The 27,516-nt window shown below is 48.9% G+C and overlaps 1 protein-coding gene across 1 annotated transcript; it reads left to right on the forward strand.

Annotated features, from left to right (window-relative positions):
* The first annotated feature begins 12,550 nt into the window (after positions 1-12,550).
* Positions 12,551-14,467, forward strand: LOC122385288. The gene is made up of 3 exons (XM_043373436.1): positions 12,551-13,186; positions 13,468-13,697; positions 13,844-14,467. Exons 1-3 carry the CDS (start codon positions 12,749-12,751, stop codon positions 14,304-14,306), a joined length of 1,131 nt encoding a protein of 376 aa, XP_043229371.1. The 5' UTR covers positions 12,551-12,748; the 3' UTR covers positions 14,307-14,467.
* Positions 14,468-27,516: the final 13,049 nt, after the last annotated feature.

The raw sequence follows: 27,516 nt of genomic DNA on the forward strand, positions 1-27,516 counted from the left end.
CCACAGGTATTTTACCTTCTAGTCTCGTTGATAGAAAAATATGTGCGTATGTTAAATATTTACATTTCAGCATGGTTTCTGGATAACACTTCCCAATTGTTTGTTTCCCTGTTTAGAATTAAGCTTCTAAGCAGGGTACGTTAAGGAGTCCATCACATTGCACTAACATTTACACTGATATTGATACTTGATGCTGCATTGACTAAGTGCGCTGTGATTAGTTTATTTCTAGCAGTGATCAACGAGCCGAAGACGGTCCAGCCGTGCAATGTGGCGGGACGTTTAGACAGTGGACGCGGTCGTCCGATCCGGTCCTGCCCGACGGCACGCGGCAGGCGCAGACCTTGTAGTAGCGACATGTTGCATATATCGTATAGTGGGGCCCGGTCCGGTTGGGGGGGGGGGGGGGTAGGGAGGAGGCGAGGGACCGGTCTACGCTGCGCAGTAGTTGTGTTGGGGAGGCGCGGCGCACGAGCTATAGGCTTGGGCGCCCGACGGCCGACACCAACTGCTCCGATCAGAAGCAGCCGTCAAGTCGGTGGTCCGGTGGGTCAGGTCAGCTCAGAAAGATTGGCAAGACAATTATTTGCGAACAATTATCCGTATCATTGCCAAAAGTCTGCACTTATCTTGGTCTGCACTCCATGCAGACATTCTTCGGACTTATTCGGAACTCGTAACGAACTTCTTTGGACCATGCTGAAGACGAATTTCGGCGTAATGAAAGGAGCATCCTGGCTAGTTTCAGATAAAGGACTAATACGGTCGACAACTCACTGCAGTCTTGAGTCTGCAACCTATTAGTTCAAAGCATTTCATTAGCAATGAGCTGCAACAGGATGAAACGATTACAACTGTGGAACATAATTGGCGGAGAAAGCCTACTTTGGTACGTTACGTATAAGTAACGACATGCCCATAACAAACCAGTAACCACATGCCTAACTAAGGAACCAGAGACGCTTTCAACCCATCAAGATCTACAAATTGCAATCTGATAAGCATGATCGCAAGTGAGCAGCGACACCTCATTTTGGAGTAGTGGTCTTACAAGACCATTTCCACACCAATTAGGTACCTACGTCAATTCAGGGGCGGATCCAGAAAATCTCCAAGGGAGGGGCCATTAGAAACCAGGAGGCCCCCCCCCATAATCCCACCTGTTGGAGGCCCCATCTTCCCACTTGTTGGCCCCCCCCCAAAAAAAACTGCGTCTATTGAGCTTATCTAGCTGTTCAGGCAACATCTCAACATCTGTGCAGGCTTGGAGGCCCTCTGTGCGGGTTAGGAGGCCCTGTAAAAGTGGTCATCTCTGTGAGTATAAGAGACCTCCAAGTTATGAAAAGCTTTACCAATCTTCTAACAAAGAAGTCTTCTCAGCTAGTCTTCTAAGAAATAACTAAGTGGGTAGGTTAAAAAAAACTCATCGGATTTCGGCCACTTTATTTTCAGGAGGCCCCCTTTTCAGCTTTTTAACTTTTTAACTTTTTATTTTATTTTTGAAAAAAAATCGGCCAAGGGGGGGGGGGGGGCCATGGCCCCCCCTTGTATCCGCGCCTGCGTCAATTAGTTACCTAATTACCTGAAACGTAACTGGTGCACGATTGACCAAAACACTAATTTATGTAACCGTTTCCGCGGCAGGTGCCATTTAAATGGCCCTGCAGCGGCGCGGGCTCCAAAGCAAATGGTATCTAATATTGCGCCAGTGCCCCTCATCTTCCCGTGCCGCGGCCAGTTTAGGCACGGCTGGCTGCGCACGCACCGCCTAACGGTACCTCGCGGTCCTCGGAATTACCCGAGGCGCAGCGAGGGGTCATCGGCGCGCTCACCCACACACACCCCGCCGCCCGCCACAGCGCGCGCTCCATCCGCCAGGCGCGGCACAATGCGTCAACCTTCTGCTGCTGACGTCACGTTCCCGCCAATTCTCCCCCGCTCGCTGATTGGTCGACACCGGTGGGTCGTCGTGAGCAGTGGACCTCGAGCCATTTGAACATGGTGCTGCCATCTATTGAGGGAGCGCCGAACTGTCGTTGAGGAGGGCGACTTCACCCCACTTGTTTGATGCAGGCTGGTCGCTGGATGCAGGTGTGTGCATTCACTTCACTGCATTGGAAACTTATCCCATCTCTTCAGCTTCTATTCTCCAGCATTCAACAATCCATAATCACGAACATCACATCAGCTGAGCAGACAGTGATCCATCAGTAGCATCAGATGCACCGTTTATAGCCCTTCCAGAATCCAGATTCAAGCCTAAAGGTTGGTAATTAGTTGGGTAAATTCCAATGGTGCTCTCGCAACTCTCCGATACGATTTACCTACATTCAAGTGGCACCTTCCCGCAATGGGATGTAGGCGATGAAAACCCATCCCGAATATAAAGTGGCCGTTCCCCAAGGGCCAAGGTGTTCACCGCGGCTACTTCTCTAATAAAATTCAGCTTTGTTCTTAATAAATGCGCACGACAGCGGTGTGCGACACTGTCCTGTCTCTACTCTCTGTTTGGGATTTATCCCTAAAAATGTGCGTGTCTTTTTACTGGTTTCCAAGTCTTAGTTATCGCCGCATCATTTACCTATTCGAATCTCATTTATCTGTTTCACTCCGAAAGAACGGACGATTCTGTAGGAATTTATAATTATCTGCCCATTGCAATATGCAGCATTCAGCAATTAGCAAATTGCACAATCGATGAGCAATGTAACTGGCGTTATTTATTACGGTGCAGATAAGCGATGTGACTTGGCGTCGATTTAGTCACCGGTGTCGGGCCGGGACTCTATTGTCGATTGTTGCCTCACTGAAAACAATTCAACCCAAGGCCGGCGAGTAAACCAGTGTTTCACGGGTACCCCTATCCGCAACCATTTTTAACCACCCTCCCAGGAGTAGTGCTAGGTCCCATTGCGGTGTAGTCGTACTTGCTCTGAGCGGATATAACCGCTGTCAGCGAACATGTCCGGGTCCGCTGAGAGCAGGGACGACTATACACTGCAATGGGACCTTACTGTACTCCTGGGAGTGTGGTTAAAAATGGTTGCGGATAGGGGTACCCGCGAAACACCGGTTTACTCGCCGGCCTTGGGTTAAATTGTTTTCAGTGCTCAAAGGGACCGCTACCTCAAGGGGGCAATAATGCACACTCGCTGTACCCGTACCCACACTGAGGTAGGCCGGCCTTGCAGAATTAAGCAATTTTGTGGCTTGAATAGCATGTTTGTGAACGGAAAGGCGACCTTTTAAAATGAACGTCCTGAAAGATGAAAAAGCACTGATAATCACGAATCAAAGTAGGCACAATGGTGGAGCGACGAGCCGAGAAAGGTTTGACGATTTTCTCGTTACGCCACATCCTCCTTTCGCTCGGCGTTGCGACTTCTGTGAGATGCATCTGTCTGCTGGACAAGCGGCCCTGCGGCCGCGCCCCAGGCACACTCGACCGGTGGTTATCGCCTCACGCAGGTACCCCTCTCAGAGAACGACACAGCGAGACAGAGAGGGAGAGGGAGAGGGAGAGCGGTGAGCTGCACCGGCCGGTCGGGACCGCTGACCCCTATTTTAACCACCGATCACTCCCTATCTACACCAATTTTCTCTTATTACGGTTTTTGTCAGCCGACCACCTATCATCCACAAGCAGGCATTAGCATAGTTTTTATTCAGGCGTTGCGTTGTTACGTCTGCCCCTTTTGTCTCGGCGCTCGGCACTGCGGCTGAGTTTTGTGTAATGGCGGGTGCCACCGGGCCGGCACCCCGTACTCGGACCCGTTGGCCGATACCCCACTAATGACACTGGACCGGCCATATTCGGCAGCCAAAGGACCCAGAGCTGACGGCCAAATGGCCGGGTGAAAACGGACAAATTACCAATAAAGGCGTCTCGTGGGACAGGCGTCCCCGGTTCGGCTGTAGTTCAGGGTCACCCGTGTCGGCCCGCCGCGCCAACCAGTTCAGACTCGAGACATTCGACCGCAGTCATCATTCAACCATGATTTCTGAGCCCATTATTTGTCGGACAACACGAAAGAAATGGGTGGCTGGTGCGCTAAAAATGCTAGTCACACCATGTTGCTAGATAGTGCATTCATGAACGCTGATTGATATTTGATCGCTCAAAAATCATCGGTTTGACTTGTAGTTGAGTTGGTGTTTTGAACATGCCATTTAAACTCGACAAGGGCTATCCATGTTTGGCCGCCGAGCTCTCCTTTGGTCGCTCTCCAGTCTCCACGCTCGACTCTCCCGTTGTGGAGATCTCCGGCCGGGAGACGCCGATGCTATCGCTGCTGTGCACGGTAACGGTGCCGCCGTATCGGGGCGGTTTAAATGTAGCGAGACAGCTCGCTGTCGGTTGGTGCCGGGGTGGTTCATCGTCCTCGGGCTAGCTGCGCCGCGCTGCAGTCCGCCGCCATGGCCAGGAATGCCGACCGCAGACGCCCTCGGCCGCCCGGCGTACGGTACTTTTAAAAACCGGCCCGCTCGCGCACCCCGGTCACGTCCTCCGGCCGGCCGGCGCAGCCTCTCGCGCAGCCGTGGCACGCCGCCGACTCTTATAATAGATGGGCGACGCCGTTTTTTCATGCGGATGTGTCGGCCGTGTGTGTGCTCGGATAAAAAGGCGGATAAATTCCGGCCGGCTAAAAAATCTGGCCGGGAATCCGTTTCAATTTGAGCTGGCCGGCTTCAGAGGCGGCCTGGCGCGTTGATCGATCGCACGGCGCGGCCGCCGGCGCCGCCACGGAACGCTAATAGATTTTTAAAGATCGGTTTTGACTGCGGTTTTCTATAGGGCTGTCAGTTTTCTAGGGTTGGAAATTAGTCACAGCTGAGCGACTCCGCCCCGTGTTGCGGCATCGGTCGTTCTTACAGAGGTCATGAGCGGCAAACCACATCTGAGCGGTCCGCTGCCATGGCGGCTGCTGAGCGCCGAACACCTGCCCGGACCGCGAGCCCGAGCCGCCGTGGGAACCGAGACTCTGTCCAACCCGCGGGCCCAGAACGACACTCGGAGTGGTCATCTGCACGGCGACTGCCTTGTCGTTTGCGCATTGCGCAATACTACGATACGAAAATGTTCTACGCAGATTCTAATGAGTAGGGTCATTAGTGAGAAAATGCCCTCCTAATGTTCTTCACTAGCCAAAATAGGTGAGCGTGTAAATCAGGCACAATCAAAAGCACATTTAGGAAAGGGTCAATGATTATGGAAAAACTTTCCTCATATAGCACCTGATAACAGATCAAAATGTGTCGCGACATAGCGCATGTTTCTGGTAGGGACGCTCGCAATCAAGATGCGTGTGCAATTGCATCCAATGATGCATTTTGCTGCAGGAACTTGGATCGGTCAGGCATTTATATTCAGCATCGTTGACCCATGTCGGCAATGCAAGAAAATATTATTGAGTCATGGATATTGTAGAACATCTTTATTCCTGGTCAATATTATAGCTTTGATTACAGGGACAACCAGTTATGTCGACCTCTGTGACTCGACTCCGCGTCGGGTGCTGTAATTTAGGCTTCATTTAGCTCTGTGATCCGATTCAGTAGCCCTGAACTCACATCCTGGCCGTGGGGTGTGTGAATTATACACTGAAGGCGATTCTCCAAAGGGTATCAACCCCGGCTCGGCCCCAAACGGGCACATTCAGAGCGCGCTCCTCAGCTATGAACCGTCCGTCATCTCGAAGACGCCGCTTTGTCGGTCGGCTGTGACCGCCGTCCCGGTCCCATTGGCCGGTCGCGTTCCTTCTGCCGTCGACGGCGGCAGTTAATTAAATTCCCACTGAGCCGGCCGCGGACGCGCGCGCCTTTATTCCGGGCGTGTTTGGGGACCGGGTGCGGTGCCGGCCGGCACGGGCCGACGGCTGACCGCGCCATTGTGCCGCCGTCTCCGACACCGCGCCCGGCACCGTCACGGTCTCCGACCGGCCCGCGACGGCCGCCGGACAGGACAGGACAGGTCGTCACCCGCGCCGCGCCCGATAATGGACCACGGCGGAAACGGTGGCCGTCCCCCGCCCGGAACGTCGTCCAATGGGCTTAGTTAGGGCTTCGAGCCGAGATGGTCGCCATCGAGCTCACCTGAGCGATTCATCCACTGACCGAGGTCAACAACCTACCGTCGTCCAAATGGGTTTCGATATCATGGACGAGACATGCCAATTGCACGATGATCGGAAGTGATGCCACTCCGCAAAGTTACCGATATTTTTGCTAAAAGTAATATTCAGTGCTGCAGTTGCTATAACGTCGTCCTGACATATCTGTAACATTGCAGAGGAAAAATACCAATTTTTTTTCAGTAACTTCATTTGGAGCATTTCTCTTTGAAACTGTGCGCTTTTTTGTTACAGTTCTCATCAGTTGGGGGGAGATATGAAAAAAAAAACAACTATGAAAGATACCTGCCATGGCCACATACCTACATTGCATCCCATTTGTGACAATCGGTATTTCGATAAGCCGGCAGGCGTGTCATTCGATCACTACTTGTTATTTCAGATGCTTGAGTGATTTGTTTCTATGTGGCATTTAGATTGGGCCACTTCGGATGTTCAAGCCCTGAATAGTTTGATCACGAGGGATCTAAGTCTATTGTCCTATTTTCTCATAGCCTCGCGAGCCATTGCGGGCGCTACGATATCTGCTTTGAAGGGCATTCCATCTCGCCGCGACAAATGCCGATCGCGCCCCGATGAGTTCATTTGATTCATTTCATTGGGGCGTCCTTCGCCGGTGGGAACGGCCGCCGGCGCTCGGCTCTCAGTCGCAGGCACTGGCCGCTCAATGGCTCTCCATTGACGTGTGACCGTCAGAGGCGGCCCCAAACGCGTGCCGGCTCTGAACTCCTACATTCCGTCCCAGTGTCGGCCTCACTCCCCGCGCACTGACGCCGATACAGCCGCACACACGCGGAAAGCACCCGCCAGTCGCCGCAACAGGAAGCCCATACGATGGCCGCTGAGTGGCGATAGGCTTCTACACTGACGGCTGATTTTCAGTTTTGACGCTCGCCCGAGCAAGTTTACCAACGAGAATGCATATATTTCTTTAACATGGGTCTGCTGACAATCATATAATTTTGAGAAAATTAAAACACACTTTGAGACTAGCACCTTACATTTTTTAAAATTTGTAAAAAAAAATATGACTGCTAACTGACAAAACGATCTTTTTTTTCAGTTGCTACTCGTTGTACACAACAGATAAGGAATGAATGTTTGATAACCCCATCGGAATTTGGAACCTAATCGACTTCTACGTGTAGTCCAGGCTCCCACAACTGGTCCAAGCTCTCGGACCACTACCAGACGTAGCGCCAACTCCAGGGGACCACTCCCACACTTGTCTGGCCTCCTCTCCAATGTCACCGTCCGTCAGATGTGCTGTCCGTCGGCCGGCAGGGTAAGAGGATTACTGGCGCGCACTGTCGACCGTGACGGATGACGGCCGTGACGCCACGCAGACCGTCACCTAGCTCAGCGTCACCTATAGTCACCTAGATCAGCGTTAGCGATGCGTGTTGGACAGAGGTGCGCGACGGGACATTGTGTGACGCGGGGCAGAGACTGGCGAGTTGGGTGAGCGCAGACTGAATCCTCGTCCATCAACTGGTGACTTACCGGCCACGGGCGCGCTAGATGACTCTCGAGAATAGACGGCCAAAGCCTTTTCCATTATTATAGGCTAATAAATGTTTGACATCTTTTGATATACCTACAGCAAGTAAATATCAAAGAAAAATCATCTTACGACAAGGCTGAGAGCGATTTATCTTAGATTTTCGCGTAAAGTACTGCTGACTTAAATCTGGCTTACCTATAGGTAGCTAAAAAAGTATCGACAATTATTTTTTTCGTGCATTGGAACTAAAATATGCATTGGAACTAAAATAGGCTGCAAATATCTGTAGATGCAAAAACGCATAAACAGTCGCAGCGATTGGCTCACAGTTTAACGATAATGCCTGGTCTTTCATATCTATCTTAGGCTAAGCCAGTTGGTTCTGTCTCCTGTCAGAGTCACCAGGCTCATCCAGTCCGTGTGAGCGTCTTTATACGGGTGCTCCGATCGCGGGCTGGGCACAAATTGTCCCGTCATTCGGAGCCCACATCTCCATCATCCCGGGCCTACCGCTCCACCGCCGTCCGCCCGCTCCCCCGACCCCATCCGGTAATCAGTCGGGGCAATCAAGCCGTGATTTCCGCCATTGTCCGAGGGCGCCAACCCGTCCGCAGACCTGTTCAAAAAGCCTCACACGGAGCCAACGACGGCTTAAACCGGGCAAACGTCAATAACTTCACCACACCAAATCAGGCATGGAATTGGACATGATCTTTCTAGAGAACAAGCTGAACCAACGATGCCACAAAACAGCCGACTAAACAAAAGCGGAACTCTTGAGACCGCTTGGCGCTTACTGAACCACAACAGCTATCGCGCAGATAAAAATTGTATCAGAATGTCCACAAAACGCTTCAGGAAGGAAAAACATTCAGACGAGTCTATTTTAGCCTATGTAAGTTCTCGCACGGCGCTCACATTCTAAGACGTGCTGAATCATATATGATATATATCGGAGCTCGGATCCCATTCTGGAAGCCAAATCTCGGAGCTCACTTGCATGCATTTCCGGAGAAACTACAGCGGGCGCCGAGCGGATATTCCGTGAGAAACAGTGGTGGATCGATCCCCCATGAGGGCAGGTATCCGATAAACTGTAGGAGCCTCAAGGCGGCTTTATAAACCCCAGCGAAAACGGACTTCTCTGAAGGCCTGGGAGGCTGGGGAGCTGGAGGCGATAGGGCGGAGGTGGTAAGCGCCGTGAGAACCTCTCCGTGGTGCCGTTTTTGCGCCGGTAGCGGCCGGCGCTGACCCGAGTGCCGGCTACTGCCGCCGCCGCCGGCGGCTCCGCTGCCACCTTCCCACGGACATTTGCATAGCGGGCGCCGTGCAACCGCCGAGGCCGATAACGGATGGCCGGGCTGATCGGTATCGGGGCAATAACGAGCGGCCGGCGGCCCGGAGCGCCGTGCACCGGGTCAGAGGTCAGCCGCCCAGACAGCCGCCGCTGCACCGCATCAGTCAATGGAAAGTCGTGTCTGATACTCGGGCTACTTTCCCCCCTAGTTAACGACCGGATGGTGCATAAAGATCTGCTGAGTGTATAATTAATCCATTGAGGCTATGGATATTGATAGTATCGTAGAAATGAAACGTAAAACATGCAGCAATTGAGACTGCAGAGCTCAGCGAATGGTGATTCTTTCCTGCATGTAAAACACGGGATGCTTTTCGTTTTTTACTAGGAGCAAGAAATGACAAGAAAATGACAGGAGGAATTCAGTAGCTGTTTGACCCAAGCACGCCGAGGGGGTAAGTCGGTAGCCGAGCATGAACTCAATAGCCCGAGGTGACCTCCGTCAGCTCCGAGGCGCGGAAATGCTCGCTGTAACGAGCCCATCGTGTCTATCCCGGTGCCGCCCGGTGCTACCCGGCGGACACGGCGTGGGAACCGATCGAGGACGGCGGCCTGTGCAGCAGTCGCCCCTGGGTCATCCCAATGCCGCTCCCACCAACAGCATGGCTATTCCGAGGGCCTCATTGCAAAACGAGGGCACAAGACCGGCCGCTTTCGGTCCTGATAAAGAGTAGTTAGTACAGCATGCCATTATGTGTAATGCGTATTGTTGACTTATGTTGGGTTTTCGTACCTATATGACCAACGACTGACTATGTCATGATAAAACATGCAACCAGCTTTGGTTTAGTGTTATCATCACACCCGCCAGATCATCTTTTCCGGCTCTTGATCTACATGAATTGACTCGGTACCTAGTTGAGTTCAAGCATTTTAATCGAATCGGTGCAGTGTCTCTGACGTGTTCCATTATATGCGATGCATCATATGGATCCAAAGATCGGCGGCACCTGCCCTCGTTGTAAGGCTCACACCAAACCCACGCCGGCAGACCAGACCAGACCAGACCCAGTAATCGACGCGGCGGGTGCCTCGGTCTGGGCCAGGGCACGCTGGAAAGCCACTGTGATTGATCAGTGATATTACCCAGGGCCCGAACAAGTGCGCCGCACAGGGCAATTACTCGTGCTAAACTATACGGCTCTATAGAGCAGTTACCATCAATGAGCCAATTACTGATGGCCTGTTTCAAGTTTGAACGTTAAACATCACTCGGTGTCGTTTTTCAAAGGGCGCTGTTACTGTTCAGTTTTCTCCCATTTTGTCTCGTTTCTTGCGGATAATGTACCAGAGTGATCACTGTAATACACGACCATTTCGTGTGCCCATTTAATGGTGTCTGGGCGATTAGAGGCAATGGGATTATTTATTATCGGGTAAAAGCGACTGATTCCAAATGTTACACGAAGTCCTTAGCAGTTTTAGCGGCTTCGGATATATTTCGTTGGAAGCTTGGAAGATTTCAAGTCCGACGGTCATCATTTGTGCGTCAATAGTACAGTCTATCTTTAACCCTATTAGTGGCAGGCTCCTGGCTACCCCTATTAGTGGCAGGGGTGGGGTGGGGGGGGGGCTGTTTACGACCCCCCCCCCCTGATATCTCGAGATCTAACGGGCCGATTTTCAAAATTCAAACGGCATTCGATTTCGCTCAACGTGATCTACATTTCTAAAAAATAAAAATTAAAAATGTCAATAGGGGGGTAGAGGGGGGTAAAAACGGGCAAATTGCAGATACATTTTAGACTGTTTACCACGGCCAGGTTTCTGAACCAATCTTAACGCAACTTTTGACGATCGATAGAGAATGAACCAGGAATTCACATGGATCCTAAAAATATGCATTTTCAAAAATCATAGGCGGATACAGATCATTGAGATTGGGGGTACACAAAAAGTATAGTAAATAAGGTTTTTGTTGGTACTGTTTCTAAAAAGGGTGGTAATGGTCTTGTTATGTTACAATTTTCTTATGAGAGAACGACTACAATTGTATTGGTCATGCATAGGCGGTGTCAGGACACCTATGTTGGGAGGTAAAACATAACCCCCCTTTTTGGACGCCTGGATCCGCCTATTATAGCGAAAACGTGTCAAAAGAGGATGCACAATAACTTTGTATATGTTATCACATGATACCTTTCATTCACTGTTCGTAAAACTGGTGCATACAGTTATAATACATCAGCATCGTGATCTTCGCCCAAATGACTCGCTTCACGAATAGGACCCCCCAATTCCCAGTGCTCTGGAGCCGCCCCTGGTAAGGTTATGAGCTTGAAATTTTCAGGATATGTGCCCAATTTAGTTTTAGGAAAAGTTAGAAAATTTCAGCATCGTAGTTTCAGCGGTTTCGGAGATATTCCCGAAAAACCTGAGGGGTGGATGAAAACACCCCCCCCCCTGCCACTAATAGGGTTAAAAAAATAATAATCTTATTATATACATCATTAAGCAGTATGTAAGGCCAAGCATTTTAAAGTGTACCTAGTCATCAAGATGAGCATAATTCCAAAATCCAATACTCATAAATTAGTTTATGCAGCTGTATCTATATTCTGTTCATATTGTTATTCATATTGTTTAGTGGATAAGTTGCATGCGTTTGAAAACTAAACTAAATAGTTTGATTTTAGCTTAAGCCCATGATGTAACGCGCCAAGGTTTTATTGAACGTTTTCAAGGTGCATCAGAGAGGTACGATATATGTATGATGACGTACCTAACCTACGCTTAAAATAAACGGTTACTTTTAAGTTTTAACCTATTCAGACAGATTCCTGTTCCCCACAAGAGATACTCCGAGAATGCCGAAAACTTTAAATGAACGTAAACGTTAAGGCCTGGCTACACTAAGCGTTTTCTGCGTGCGTTTTTGCAGGTTTGCGTGTTTTGCGTAATATCGTTCTAGGAAAAAAGTTATAAACAATATAATTTTTACTTTGGTTATATATAAAAGCTAATATAACTCTTATGTAACTAAAATTTAAGGTGAAAAACATCACAAACACGTAATATCGTTCTTTTTTCTAGAACGATATCACGCAAAACACGCAAACACGCAAAAAACGCACGAAGAAAACGCATAGTGTAGCCAGGCCTTTAGTCTTACCAATCAATCGATAAGTTGGTTACTTGTTCATTTTTTCTTTTACAATTCCAATATTCTTATATACCGGAATATATACGAGCTACAGGACATAGGTACGTACATACCTCGCACATGCCACATACCTATAGCTACAGGAAACTGTGCCTAATTATAATAAACACAATACGGTTGTAAAGTTTGAATTGTGTGAAACGTTCTTTTGAGCAAGATTATGATTATGCTTGAAATAAGATGGAAAAGTAACCTTTTGCTCATAACTAATGAAGCAAAAAACAAATCCAATTTGTTTTTGGATTTGTTGTCGTTGTAAATGGATTTGTTTTTGGCTTCATTTAGCTATGAACCACGGAATATATAGTCTACGACAGTACTATCGCTAAAGCTACTATTCCATTTTATTTAAATGCAATACCGGAAGCTGCAATGCAAGCGTCTTCACGTGTTCTTTTGACGGCTGAAAATTTGCTAGCCTCTGTTTCAAACAAAATCCATTGAGGGATATCGGGGAATTTTTCCAGTTTGGTAAACGTAGACGAATTTCTTTAAATATATGGATTTAAACGTTACGAATAACTTGCGTGCATAAATATTTTAAGACGGTAAATTAAAGGTGCGGTGATCAGCCTTCCACACCATCGGGAACAATGAGCTTGAAACGGCAAATACGCAGTGCAGGAGTTCGATCCACCGACCATCTTCTTCAGAGCGCCGATAGACGATCGATGAGTGGTGACCGACCACGCTCTCAGAAATCTTTCAGAGGTGATGCAAGGTCGACCAGAAGTCAATCTAGGTCGTCTGTTCTTGATACCAGGTCACCCAGAGAGCGTTTATCTGGCGACAAGTCAAATGACGACCTCCACGAAAAAACGAAAGAAGCCCTTGGCAATTTAATAGTGCGAAAAGATGAATTGGAATCAAAAGGCATAGAGACAGAAATAATGTATAAAGAGCTGATGAACTGTGTCTCGCCCTGGCGCCGAAAGAAATTGCTGCAAGAATCTGAAGAATCGCAGGCAGCTCTAGACGACGCGTTAAAAGCTGCTGATGAGCTGCTGAAGCAGTCGAAAGAGGCATTCGATGTAAGAATTGTATTTGCTTGCCTCCGGTAGAGTTTGCCTAGGATGTTACTTTTATGTTGCATGAACGTTTTTCACCAAACACCGACACGAACAAGGATAACGAATCAAATGACCAATTTGTCGTAAATATTTCACACCAGCAAATAAAGACGAGCTTTGTGACAAGTGCAGGTGCATCTTTTAATGATTTTACCCACTCCCCATGATGCACTGATGGACAGCTTTTCATTCAGAGCGCATTGTAAAACGACGCCAATGTGATGTCTCTTATTTTCTTGCAGGCCTATCAATCGCTGAATGACAGCAAAAGGAAAGATGCCGCCGCCGGCGACCTCTTTTGGAAATCCAAAGTGATGCATAAGACGCTGACGTCCTGCATTCAGGTGGCCTGCAACGCCGAAAGTGCCCGCGACCAACTCGCTTGGGCCGACAAAATGAGCAAAATCATGAACTCAATGATGGCAATATTCCAAATACTTGATGATCTAAAGCATCAGCTATCAAAAGAAAGGTAAGTTTGAGGCAGAAGTTTGATGTTCACCTGAGGGCCATATCTTTTAACAATTGTGGTGCATAAACAACACAGCTGTGACGTTTTAATCCATTGTTAAGTCTGTCGCCCAGCTTGACTGTGGGTGCGCCCGGTCCGATCGGCAGGGCGCTGACCAAGTCGCTGACCTCACTGGTGCAGCGCGAGGACGGCCGGCCGCTCGACCTGCGCACCGTCACCGGCCGCGGCGACGAGGACGTGGCGCTGCTGCTGGCGCGCGCCGGCGCCGACCGGCCCGCCCAGTCCGCCGACCTGTTCCCCAGCCGCTGGAGCTTCATCAGCGGCGGCCGGCTGTCGCTGCTGCTGGCGGCCGGCCTGGTGGCCGCCGGCGGCTACTGGGCGGCCGAGGCCGCCGGTCACCGGCCCGCCGAGCTGCTGGCGCGCCTGCTGCGCTCCTGGGAGCGCCTGCTGCTGCCGGCGGTGGCCGTGGCCGAGCCGTCGTGGCTGGAGTCGGCCCAGCTGTGGATGGTCAGCCTGCTGTACAGCCTCGTCTGCTGGGTGCCGGGGCTGTGCAGCGAGGCGCCCACCAGCTGGACGCCGCTGGACGCCCTGCTGCGCCCGACCGCGTAGCTTTCCTCCTAGCAGCACAGTTCGCCGGCGGCTCCGAAGTCCGAACGCGCGGTCCCTGTCAACGTCAAGTCTGAAAGCTACCGAAGTCCCTGTCCATAAACTGTTTTTTAGTGATGATGAAAATTAATTTGGGTAAAAATATAATTTCTCAGTACGAAAAACCTATCTGCCTTACCGAGATCTTGCCACCGGGGTCAAGTGACCAAGTCGAAGCTGTCGAGTCCAGCGTAGGGGCCGCAAAAACCACTGAACGGGCTCTCAGGACTACGTGGGCCCCCATCTCTAAAGAGTGATATATGTAACTTCCAGGACTTATGAGGACTTCAGAAGCTTGCGTGGTGTACTCCCTTGGGTCCAATGGTAGTAAATGCACTACCTATTCTGTTCAGATTTTGTTACACTTGCTCGTAAGCGCTAGCAAATATGTACCATTCCGGGCCAAAGTGATGATTCCTTGGAGTCTACGACCATCAATATACGATAGGTATAGGTACACTAAATGCGTAAAAAAGACGCTATGCACTTGATAGTCTGAGCTTAGCCAGTGCTGCCAAATCTATTTTACGGCATTTATAAGACTGGGCCCTGGAGACTGAAGTCGAATGTCAGAAACGGGCCGCCCGTCAGAGGCCGGCCAAGAAGCCGGTGTGGGTCTTGTGACTCGCCGGCATGAGCCCCATGAGCCGAGATGGACACTAGTCAGTAACTAACATCGACATCCAACATCCCGCAAAAGCGCCGGCGTAGGGACATCAGAGGGCAGCGCAGGGCCATCAGATGCCAGAGTGGGACCTTCAAAATCCGGTCGGGCCTGATCAGTCGAAGTTCTCACTCTCAGAGACCAGCATGAGCCCCAGGAGCCGGCACAGAGCTCCCAGGAGCCACCACAAGGCCCAGTGGAATCGGCATGGGCCTCCACTCTCGAGGAGCCGGCGTAGGGTTCCTGGCTGAGAGCCGGAACGGTTCCCAGAGACCTGTGTGGGTCCCCAAGGCCAAGACAGGGGCCTGGGCCCTGGGGTCTGCGGCCTTGCAGAGAGGCTGTCGCGGGGTCAGGGTCACAGGTCATCTGCAGGGCTGGCGTGTGAAACCCGAAAGCCGTTGAAAGTCCCAAGAGCCGTCGTGGGGCTTTTGGAGGCCGGTGTAGACTGTAGGCCCAGAGTCGTGCTGGACCTAGCTAGGAGCTTTGGACTTCTAGCCTAGCAGCCCGGTCACAAGTCACGGTTAATCGGGCCTGGAATCGGGTCGGACGACTCGGACGGGCCTCTAAAAAGAGCTAAAGGGGATTTTCGGGGTGCACGAAGACAGCTTTGTGCCCCCTTGTGCAGTGTGCACTCCCTGTTTATGGACAGTAGCGGCGGAACACCTTCATTCAATTAAGGGGGGGGGGGGGCACTACCGACTTTTGCTCCCATTCTTTCCATGCACCGCCCATAGGGCTTATGTTAAAATGCCAAAAGCAAAGGGGGGCACGGTGCCCCGGTGCCCTCCCCGTTCCGCCGCCTATGTTTATAGAATGCTGTATTCAAGGCAATAGCGTGGATGAATCATGAAGGAGAACCTTTCATCTTTGGCCATCTCAGGGGTGTAATTTTCCCAAAATGATTGTGGGTGCCCAGCTGTAGGGGCGCCAGGCCGCTTAGGGGCCGTGGGGGCGCCAGAAGGTTACAAGGGCGCCGAGAGACCATGACAAGGGCGTCATTCTCCCAGAAGGGCGCCAACAGATTAAAATGCTATAATGATCCAGGGGCGCAGACGCACAGTCAGTAATGCTAAGTTGGTGGGGACGCAGGGGCGCCAGACGGTTACGAGGGCGCCGTGAGACCATGAAAAGGGCACTATTCTCCTAGAAGGGCGCCGAGTGATTGAAAACCCCATGTGGTCCAGTGGCGCTGAGAGGCCAGAAAGGCGTCGAACAGTCAGTTCCTAGTGCTAAGTTGGCGGGGACATAGGGGCGCCAGGAGGTTACGAGGGCGCCGTGAGACCATGAAAAGGGGCGCCATTCTCATAGAAAGGCGCTGAGTGATTGAAAACGCTATGTGGCCCAGGGGCGCTGAGAGGCCAGAAGGGCGCCGAACAGTCGAGGGATGCATGGTGGATAGAGACAAAGGGCGCGAGATGGTCAGGAGGGCGCCGTTACGGTTAGACCATGAGAAGGGCGCAGTGCTGTCAAAAGAGCGCCATTCTCCCAGGGCGCCGAGTGATTAAAAACGGCACGCTATATTATCCAGGAACGCAAGGCGGTCAGGAGGACGCCGTTAGAGCATGCGAAGGGCGCCGTGCTCTCGGAAAGGGCGCTTGTAACATAAGACTTGTGGGTGCATTCTCATCATTGTGGGGGCATATTTCAGGATTGTGGGTGCATCTGTCTCCACAAAGAGATATAAAAGGCCTCCCCTGGGCAGGGCTGCGGAGTCGATGGATTTTCGGCGACTCCGACTCCGACTCCGGCTTTCAAAAACCAGCTCCGACTCCGACTCCGACTCCGGGCAGAATTGTCGACTCCGACCGACTCCAACTCCCGACTCCGACTCCGACTCCGCAGCCCTGCCCCTGGGCCATCTTTCATCCATGACCTGTGGCCATTGGGTCATATGTTGGTTGTATGTGCACACAACCTGCTCTTCTGCCGCCACTGATCAGTGATGGTCCATTAGAGTGAGCCTTAAAATTATTAAATCATTCTTGTATTTATACATTTTATAAGCAATCGATCCATTCAACATGCCATTTTCATGTATTGTTTTTCATTCATTATTGTCACAAAAAATATCAGTCTTCACCACTAATTCTGTGACATCCGCTGAGACTTGTCACAGGCGTTCCAATTGGAGACGAGCACCTTTGGATATACCAATGAGCAGGCCTGATGCTGGCCATGCGATTCTCGGGGCATTGGATTGGTCATTGAGTGCGTGGGCGGCGAGGGTTCCCGCCCGCCTCCCGGGCGGTGGCGCTGACGCCTCGCACGCGCCATAATTCGCCGCCCCAACGGGCGTGAGTGCCGCCATTGGGTGAATAGTAAGTGAAATAACATATTTTATTACATAGAGCATTTTCAATGGTTGCTTTGTGTGCAATTTTTTATTTAATGGGAAAGTAACGGAATCGCATAATCTGGGGTTCCTGAGAAAATGGACTGGGTCGCAAAGCTGAAGCGGCATGGTTTGCGGCGGGTAGGGCGTGGTCGATATGGCGTTGCGCGTTGATGGTTATAGGTTTTCTGTATGTAAGTTAATCAATACCAATGTCCAAACCCGAATAATTTTACAGTGTGCTTTTGCTGTATGATCTTTACCCAATCCTAACCAATATGCAGCCTATCAGACAATGGCCATGTTCTTCAGTTTTTGTTGCGACTTGTGTTAAGAAAAACAGCGCAAGGAAACTCATAGCCATTGCTATTTAATGCTAATAATCTTTTGTTTTCCAAATTTAATAGGATTAACAAATTTGACCAATAATTTGCAATTTCTTATATCTTTATTTGCTGTTTATGGTCAATTTAGAAACTGCAATGCTGGTGTTGCACTGCCTATCCTTGGGTCTTGATATGTGAATAGGTGTTCATCTTATCCATTGCATGTTTTCCCTCAAGCAGGCAGATCTAAAAAGGTGATATTCACTGCTGGGTGGGTGTTCGTACTCCAAATGAATTGGTTATAGGCGAGTGATGATGTGTTGCATGATAATGAATGAATTTTCAAAATTCCAAAAACCTTTGTGGTCCCAAATCATTTTGCGCTGTTGGACAGTTCAAAGAAAACTTTTCATTGTCAAAATTACCAAGGTTACTTTCTATTTGTAATTTGGAGGCTGCAGGGGATTTTAATGCCCCCCCCCCCAACACACTGGCAGGTCATGGCCATTGATGCCCCTTGATCTGCCATTGCCCCCAAAGCTGTAACATCATTATGGTTGATTATCACTTCAATTAATTTGGAATGCCATCAAATAAGTAAATGATAGGATTCGTTTCATTTTTGAATGTTTAAGGAAAAGGTGTAAAAGAGTGTGCTTTTTTATTTGGAAGTAAATTTTCCATACCTACTATGATCTCACTACAGCTACCATGCTTGAATAATGTACCTAGAAATTTGTGAATTAATAACCCCGACATTTATTTATTACTGCAACAGTCTATAAAGGACTGTATGATATTACTACTCCAGATGCAATGCAAACATTTTTGCTTTCAATTGCTTGTTTTTCCTAGCTTTTTTTCTGGGTTATTTTCCTTTTTGTCAACTCATAGATTGTATAGGTCTTGAACATTTTAGAAATAATTCCATGAAAATTTATGTGTGGATGTAATTTAATCAAATATTTTTCCAATGTGGTGTTAACAGTTAAATAGAGAAGTTCTGTTTTTATCACCCTAAAGTGCAATGGACACTAAAGCCATAATTCTGCCAAACCAGGGAAGTTGAGGGCCATGTGCCTGTCAAATAACTTGGAGGCGTATATATGGGGGAGGGGGGGGGGGATAGCACCTGATAGATGGCAACAAAAGGTACCATCAATTTATTGTTTTTATATGATATTTTTGCACCACACGTTTACCCTTCAACACATTGCTTTGATAATTAACAAAATTAGTGGACAGTGGGCTCCAAATGCTTTAGCTGTTTGTTAGGTACCCAAAAGCAACAAATATATTGCCTTTCAAATATAAATCGAACAGGTCACAGCTTCCTACATTCACCTTGCTATGGGGTCTGTATGGATACAATTTAATCAAATCTTTAGGTACCCATTTTGCATATGGGAGCAGACAATTGGCATGCATCAAATCAGCTACGACTAGGCTTTTTTTTTTTTGCTCTGGTGAGTATGAGGAAACATTCTGAAAGGTAAGGTAGTGAACATTGTGCTTTTCAAAGCCAGATTTTGTGACCCAAACCATAGTCATGTGTCATGACTAATGAGTCAGGTTACTAACCCAACTTATTACCTACAATGTTGCAAGTGAACCTCTGCAAAGTCCTGCATAATTCAACCTTGCAATGCATTCAATGTAAGGTAATCTTTCACAGGAAGATGAAACTTACAGCTTGCATATGTGATATGTCATGTTTGTCATAAAAGTCACCTGAGATCAAATCAGTCATGTAATCTCACCATTTCACATAGGTAAATGGTAATAGGATATTATAGAAACTGTTATTTTGGTGTTTGACACAATAAAGACAATCTCAACTCAAACACATGAAATATCCCTGTGCAGTGTACACTCCTTGCAATCTGAAATGGCTAACTTTTGCATTGATCACCTTGTGTGACATCATTCATGGCGTCACCGACACCAAAGAATAAGGGCGCCGATGACTTCTGAAGTCCTAGAGCCCAAAAATGACTAATGATAATCGTGAAAAGCTAACAATGGACCCAGAAGTGCATTCCTAATTGATTGACATGAAGCATGTGTACATGACCCTTTCAACCAACTTCGTGACCTGAGTGGCTTTGACCCGACCTTGGGGTTGACCTGAGGCCAACAGTAACACCCTAAGGTAACTTTAACCAAACATGATTATTATTCAACGCGCCTGCCCATGACAAACACGGCAGCCATAATCGCGGCCCTGTAACCATATTTGACAATGTTGTTTACTCTAAATCGAACTACTACATTGAAGCACTTACCCGCGCCGGGCCGGTGCTCCGAGACTTCTGGGCCGGGCCGGGGGGATTTCTGAACACCCCCTTCTAACTCGGCTCCTGGGCCACGTAGCGACACGCGGTAAGCGGCAATCGAAAGAACGTCCAAAATAAGGACGAAAAGTCATTTTTTGGGTCAGGTCAAAGATCAGGTCACCAGAGGTCACCAAAGGTTAAAGATTGGCTATTTCAACATTTTGGAAACTGCCAACGGCTAACTCGGGAACCGATAGAGCTACAGCGCCGCGGAAAAGCGCATTCGATAGCTCTTGTAGCGCTCTTTCGCTATTATGTCCTCAGATTTGACCTCAGATCAACAGTTTATCCCCCAGAGGACAAAAACTCAAAATAGCCGTTTTTACGAGAAGTGCTTTTTCGGCAATAACTTTTGACTCAAAAGAGCCACGACATTATTTTTCCCGGCATCGTGTTCCTTTCGTCGAGACGCTTCGAATGAACTATAATTTGACCTTGAAAGGTCAACTTGAAAATTTGACCTCAGGTCAAGGTCATGACCCGGCCGGAAAAGGTCATGTTGCATATCAGTCAATCTGCATCGTCGAGCCAAACACATCAAAGGCATTTTCATCGCTCTAGCATGCCTCTATCAGAGGTTATTAGCGAAAAACTGTTACAATACTATTCGTGACCTGAGATGACCTCGGGGACATAACGAGGGGTCACAGGTGCCATTTTCCGGTTCAGGGTGTCAATTTTACTTGCATCCCGATGCTTGAGATTGTCCAGAACGGCGTTCGTGCAAAAGAGACGCTTTTCAATTTTCTCCCATTGACTTAGGTATAATGGAGAGGCCGCAAAATTGACCTGACCTTAGGTCACCGATATCAAAATTCCGAGATATATATTTAATAGATACTGTTACTCTTATCAATCGCTGATAGTTTCAAGGCAATCATTCACTCGGTGTAGCTATGACGAGCGTTCTATTTTTTTTTCTGAGGTGAGGTGACTGGTGACGTAACCTAACATGTGCGGAAAAGATGCACGAACAGGTGTGCCAAGCCGTTTTTGAGATATCTGTGAAAAACCGCAGGGGGTGTTCAAACATCCCCCCGGCCCGGCGCGGGTTAACCTGACCACGAAGGTCACCAATTTACCTGATACCTAAAAATCGAGGTCAAATCACTGCATCTTGTAATGATACACCCCTCGTTTTTTTGCGTGTCTAGCAGTAGCGGCGGAACACCTTCAATTAAGGGGGGCACCGCCGACTTTTGGTCCCATTCTTTCCATGCAACGCCCATAGGGCTAATGTTAAAATGCCAAAATCAAAGGGGGGCACGGTGCCCCGGTGCCCTCCCCGTTCCGCCGCCTATGGACTGTCTAGTTCAATTGGGGCGAAGGGGGGGGGGGGGTCTACTCAGAGGCTGTGCCACCGATGGGTCATGGAAGTCCAGACCCCTCCCCCAATAATTTTACTTCCATAGTGCAGCCTAATGTGTAAGAATGTGCATGTTCGTGTCTGACTCCCCTATCCTGAAAACGTGGCAGAGGTCCCCCTCAGCCAATGTAGAATGTAGAAAACCAAAAGGTCCGGTGACAGTGAAATCCTGTTCCTATTCTGTAGCTGTGAAGAGTTCTCAGATCCTCCTAGTGGTTCTCATCATTGTGGGATGTCCATCTGTGAGGCCAACACTTAATGTTTAGGCATCATCTGTGATGAATCAGTGATGTTTTCATCTGGGGTCAAGTACCGTCATGTAGTGGCCTAGTATACCAATGCCAGTGATTTTTCATTTTTTCCCTGTCACACCGTCTGACAGTTGGTTTCGTGCAGGCCACCCACCTGCACTTCCCTTTCACCATTTTACAGTGAAACTTGGGCATCAGCTGGACTTAATTGGCTACAATACCACTGAGTGACCCAACACTCAACACAATACTCAACTTCAACTTCAAAGAATGGATGGCGGCAGGAACATCCAACCTCGGCCTGGTGGACGGGATGACGCCGTCGCTCGTCGCCGCAACCGAGAACCCGTTCTTCCCAGGTAATCACATCATGTTGGCATTCGGGCGGTGTTTCACGGCCGCTGCTAGCACGCTACCAGCATACGTGGCTAATTCGGTTTCCATAGACATCAACAAACTCGGACGTCCCAACATTGAGTGACTTGACCACGAACTATGACGTCAGCCCGCGAAACGCGCCGGCAGCGTGGTAGCAGCGTGCTAGCAGCTGCCGTGAAACACCGCCTCGGAAGATTGTTTAACTCACTTTTGACATTAAGGTCTTATTTTATTGTTAGTGGCATTATGTCGCAATGGGCAATGACACAAGGGGAACTTTCAGGTTGACAGAGGTGGACGACGATGAAAATCGGCTGCCCGCGAACCGTAACGGCGCTCGGCGGAGCTATTCTCCCTCTGCAACAGACATGTTATCCATATCTGATCCTCTACCCATTTCCCGTCCTAACCTGCAGCGCCCTGCGCGTAAAGCTGCATCTGAGCCTCCAAGTGTGCTCCGGTCAGGCGACAACCCTACGGGAAGCGACGCCACGCATGTGTCTGATAAAACAGGTAACCACTACTCTCCTGTTTTTACATAACATAAGACTACATTAACATGATTCAGGCTGAAACTAAGGAATTATGACTTGTTTTCTTGCTTGCTAACATTGAAAATCTACTGCACGCAAAAATTGCGAAAAATTGTCAAAAAGGTTATTAAAGTCTTAGGTGTTTTATTGACAGATCGATCTCATCTAGAGCCATCCGATGGACCAAACCAGAGCCTTGCGACCAGCAGGCCGTCCGACCCTACTTCATACCTCGAGTATGATCTTGCCGATCTCAGCGAGGAACAGTCCTACACCACCGCGGTAGGAATGTCAGAACTTACGGTGTTTGGTTTGTTTGTGGTGCCGGGATTCGGATCATTTTTCTACGTGAAAGCACTATTTTTATTATATTCGAACGTGATTGTACTGATGCTGTATATAGTTCACAATTTCGACTGCATGTAACCAAGCTATACCTAGTTTATGACGTGGAGTAATAGGGAATCATGGGTGACCAATATAAATATGTTCAAAGTAATCATCCCTGCAAGTTGGAAGTCACTGGGCGAATACAATCCTGCATGCATATCGCCTGGCTTTTGGGGGAGCATTTGTACATGAGAAAGTACCGCACGCTGCCTGTCGCCATTTCGTCGAGGTATAATTGAGTCACCACACGTTGCCCCTTCAGTCGGATGAGCCGGACTGGGTCCCGCGTTACGAGCCCATCTCTGCCGTACCCGAGGACTCTGGTGACCAGGCCGACTCTGAATCATCCGACACGGAGCCTCAGCGGCGGGCCTGGTTCTGCAGACGTCCGGGCTGTGGCCATCTCAATCCGGGCAGCGTCCCGCTGTGCCAGCTCTGCAACGCGGTGAGACTAAAAGGGACCCTCCCACCTTAAAAAGTTAATGAATTGGCATGAAAGTGATGTCGCTCTGTTCAGAAAGAGCGAAACCGAATATCTACCAAATTTCATCGAACAATATTCACCGGTTTCAAGATATTAGACTTTAACTTTTGTTTACTTTTTTAGGATCTCCGCTGTTCCTAGCGACTTTATTTGAAAGTGCGGCACTTGTTGCGCGCAAAGCAGCATACACCACCGCGTGCTACCAAACGTTTTAGTAAAAGATTTAAAATCGTTAAATCTACGCTGACGTCACACATTCAGAGGGGGCTTTCTAATGCATTAAAACCCCTGAATCCAAGTGCTGCAACTTTGAAATTAGATATTTTCGATTTGAGGCATTTCTCGATTTTGTGAGTGCTCAAACCGGTAAGTGCAAGCCAGGGACCCCATTTTGGCTATTTCAACTAAAAACTAACGTTTAGGTGGGATGGTCACTTTAATAGGGGATCTTTCAAGCATTTACGTTTGTTGTGCGTAATTGGACTCTGTGCCAAGTCAAAAACGCATACCTACTATTAGAATACAGATGCTTATGATGGAAATAACACTAAAATAGGGGTTGATCTTGATGTTACGTCTTTGGCCAAAATAAAGCCAAGATTGCTAGGACGCTAACGGCCGTATTCTAATTCGGCAAGTGCCTGATTGGTGACCAGCTGCTCTTTCAAAATGATGCCGATATCGTTCGAACATCCACTCATCAACTAAGCGATGGGCTGCCCCCCCCCCCCCCCCCCCGTGCACTTTCAGATCCATCAGGGAACATGAACGCTTGTTTGTTTGCAGGGTCGTCTTCCGGGGCAGCCGATGGCTGAAGATGGGGCGGCGAGAGGCGCCCCGATGGAGCCGCCTCACAGTGCTCGCCGGGCCAGCGGCGACCTCTGCCTGATCTGCCGTCAGAGGCCGGCCGACCACGCCTTCCTGCACAGAGGCAGGCGTGGGAGGCAGGAGGCGTGCCGCGCTGCCTGCGGCAGCTGCGCCGAGCGCCGCCGCCGCCGCCGACAGCCGTGCCCGCACTGTCGCTGTCCGATCCAGATGGTCATCACAATAATTCGTCACTAAGATGCTCGCAACCGCGGTGAGTTAAGTACTGAAATAGGCTGGCTGCATCACGCACACTTTTTATTGATCCATATCAACAAACAGAAACGCGGCAGTACCTAGTTTGAAACCGTCACGCTATGGAACGAAGTTACAAAACCATTTTAAAAGATTGCCATGGATAATGAAATTAACAAATATTTTACCAAATTTAACTCTTAAATGGACACATGGTGTCGACATATCAATGGGCACATGGTGGTGACATATGCACCTTGTTATGGGGGCGATGTGTTATGCTAGAGATCGTAACAATTTATTCCCATACCAGATCAGCATTTCCGATGCTAGTTTGACGTATTTGTCTGGTTTCGAGATGCACCGAAGGTTGCAAACGGTGATATATTGACGGTTGACTCGTTCTCTTTTTTTGCTTTGTTCAGGTCCCCAGGTGGTCCGGAGGTGGGAGGACGGCAGCCACCGCTGCGTAGGACCCGATTTTTCGTTGTATTTAGCGTTGATTCTGTTGATCATGTATTCGACATCAGCACCCGCGTCGAAGCTATACCAACAAGTACGAAATGTGTATCGTACTTACATTTGTGAGATCTAATGGTCATTGAGGGGTGCGGCATTCCGCTTGTCATTCCTCTGTTTGCGCGAGTTAGTGATTGATTTTGCGTTGCACGTGTGAAACTTTACAACCGCAAGTGATGGTACGGACATCGGTTGCCACCGCATGGTTCCGTAAAGCTAGTGCGTTAGAGCTGCTCCTCTGCTTAGTATGCTGGTAGCTTTTGTATATGTCGCCCTGGGGTAGTCTTGCCAGCGTCCGGCGAAATGCCGTCCTGTGCGGTGCCTTATCTCCGGAGGGATTTTCGTGAAGTATGGGTAGGACATGGCTGGCCCGTTGGTGCATGTTGTATGTACGCTTGGACTGGCCAGCGCGCCTGCTGGACACGCCGACGGACGCCGCCTTCGGCAGCTCAGCGGGTTGGCCTGGCCGGCTGACCCGCGACCCTTCCGGAGGGAGCGTGGATCGACCGATGCGTCTGCCTGGTGGACGACGCGGGCCTCCGAGTGGTATGTACGACAGCTCCCACAGGGCCGCTTCCCGGGTAATGCTCAATGGTACCCCAGTATCTTTGACTGTAAGCTTGTTTGAACCGAAGTGGGCGTCATTTTAGCCTTTTGGCGTATTTTCCACACCTTCCCATACATTTAAAGTTTGACACATTGTTAAATGGATTTACTCAACCACTTAAATTAAAGTATCTATGGTCCTAGATAATTTGGTCACGAATTTAGGAGTCATCAATTCAGGCGTGCCTTCTATTGAGGTGGTACTAACGCCTGCGTTTACAGGTCATCGTGCTTTTGTGATCCTAGTCAACATGATCCGTTATCCTAGTCGTTGTTATTTCTAGTCTGAACTCTGATATTACACAAGTTCTTTCATTGTGTTGTTACTGATTGATTTAAAATATAAAATGAATAATAGCTTTTTATCGATGAAAACAGAAAAGCTATGTCATTAAGCATATTGAATGTACATATTTTACACGTCTATATATTATATAAACCAAATATTGTAAACTAGCTTTTGACTACAAGGAGATGTCTCGAGTCGATAGATTGTAATATAACAATCTTCCAAATCTTTCAACAATCTTTCCAATCTTTCTTTCTTCAACAATCTTTCCCCACTCCATAATCCCACTTCTTCCTGTGATACCTGTTCGAGCTGTGTTAGAGTGTAGCTCAATGTAACAAAATATGTTCTCTGGTCAGATGTGGTCGCGTGCTGGATTAATGTTGACATTGAAACTGGCGATGCGCTGTTCTGTGATGGTACAACTACTGTGACGTCCGCGGTCCAATTATATGTGTCAGTGAAACTTGGCTGTGTTGGTAATGAACGCTTGACTTTTTACCTTTGTAGCGTTAAATAATAATTGCACTCGCGAAACATGCGGATGATTGTCATTGTGATGCTAAGGTATGTTGATCTGATGAAAAAATATATTCCTTACAGGAATGAAAAAAGAAATCACGTCTTTGTCATTGCGTTCCGCATCCGCTGTAGTTGGCGATTGCAACTTCACCAGAATTTCCTTAAAGCGTTTTTTTTTTGCGTGGACTTGGCGCCACGTGGATAGGTATGTTGGTGTCATTGCACTTTTATAGATATCACTTGATTTCAGTAGGCTCACAGGCGAATCCAGAAAGACGGCCTCGGACACTGCGTGAGAATACCCCAAAGAAAGGTTCTCCAATTTGTGAAAACTCTGATTTCGGTACCACTCGCAATGCTGTGCAGTTTAAAGCAAACTCGTCCGAACAAAAGCTGTTTGGTCTTCTTTCCATTCTACAAAAACGACAAATTTCAACGATTTCGGGCGCTGGGACGGCGACATTTGCCCTAAATGCCACTATCCCCCTCGGATTCGCTAGTGAATGCGTAAATAATTTGACTGAGGGAAAGGGAAGACTGGGGCACATTTGAGCTGAAGTGCCCACGCCACGTCGCCACATTGCTTCAAAGGGCAGAGCGATTTCTCTTCAACGCATTACCACGGCCGCAAAGCTTTGCTCTTCTCTTCAGTTCTATGGAGGCCGTCCATGGCTATTTTGTTCATGCCACAGCACGACACGAATGGTCGCACGAAGGCGACTTGGGCATGAATCTGGGCCATTCCAGTTTCCATTTTGTCATGCATATCGTGTATGTGAATGTGCCCAGATTTTGTACACAAGGATGACCTTTTCGTCGACATTTACAAGGTCTGTACCCTCGAGCCGATTCTGTCCTATATGCTGTTAAAACCTTCCAAAACCAAGTGTGGTGCCATAGGCTATAACAGTGAGCTGAGTGAGTACTGTTCGCTGGTACGGCCCTCTAGCGGCCACGAGACGGCCCCCTACCGGCCGGCGCTTGTGTTGTGCCGTGCTGAGCTGAAGCAGCACTACAGCCCAGAGGGCGCTCGCTCTCCCGTGAAGTTCATATTCCGAGCCGACACGCAAATGGAAGGGGTGCCACTTGTCCGGAACAACGAGGAATGACGATCTGAAA

Source organism: Amphibalanus amphitrite, unplaced genomic scaffold, assembly GCF_019059575.1.
Source record: "Amphibalanus amphitrite isolate SeventyFive unplaced genomic scaffold, NRLGWU_Aamphi_draft 000015F_arrow, whole genome shotgun sequence".
NCBI lineage: Eukaryota > Metazoa > Arthropoda > Thecostraca > Balanomorpha > Balanidae > Amphibalanus > Amphibalanus amphitrite.

What these genes read in the sequence shown, in the direction of transcription:
- LOC122385288 (XM_043373436.1), top strand. Translation starts at nt 12,749, where the DNA reads ATGAGCTTGAAACGGCAAATACGCAGTGCAGGAGTTCGATCCACCGAC. An exon ending in AGTCGAAAGAGGCATTCGAT is followed by an intron (nt 13,187 to 13,467) that starts GTAAGAATTGTA and finishes ATTTTCTTGCAG; the next exon opens with GCCTATCAATCGCTGAATGA. An exon ending in CATCAGCTATCAAAAGAAAG is followed by an intron (nt 13,698 to 13,843) that starts GTAAGTTTGAGG and finishes TCCGATCGGCAG; the next exon opens with GGCGCTGACCAAGTCGCTGA.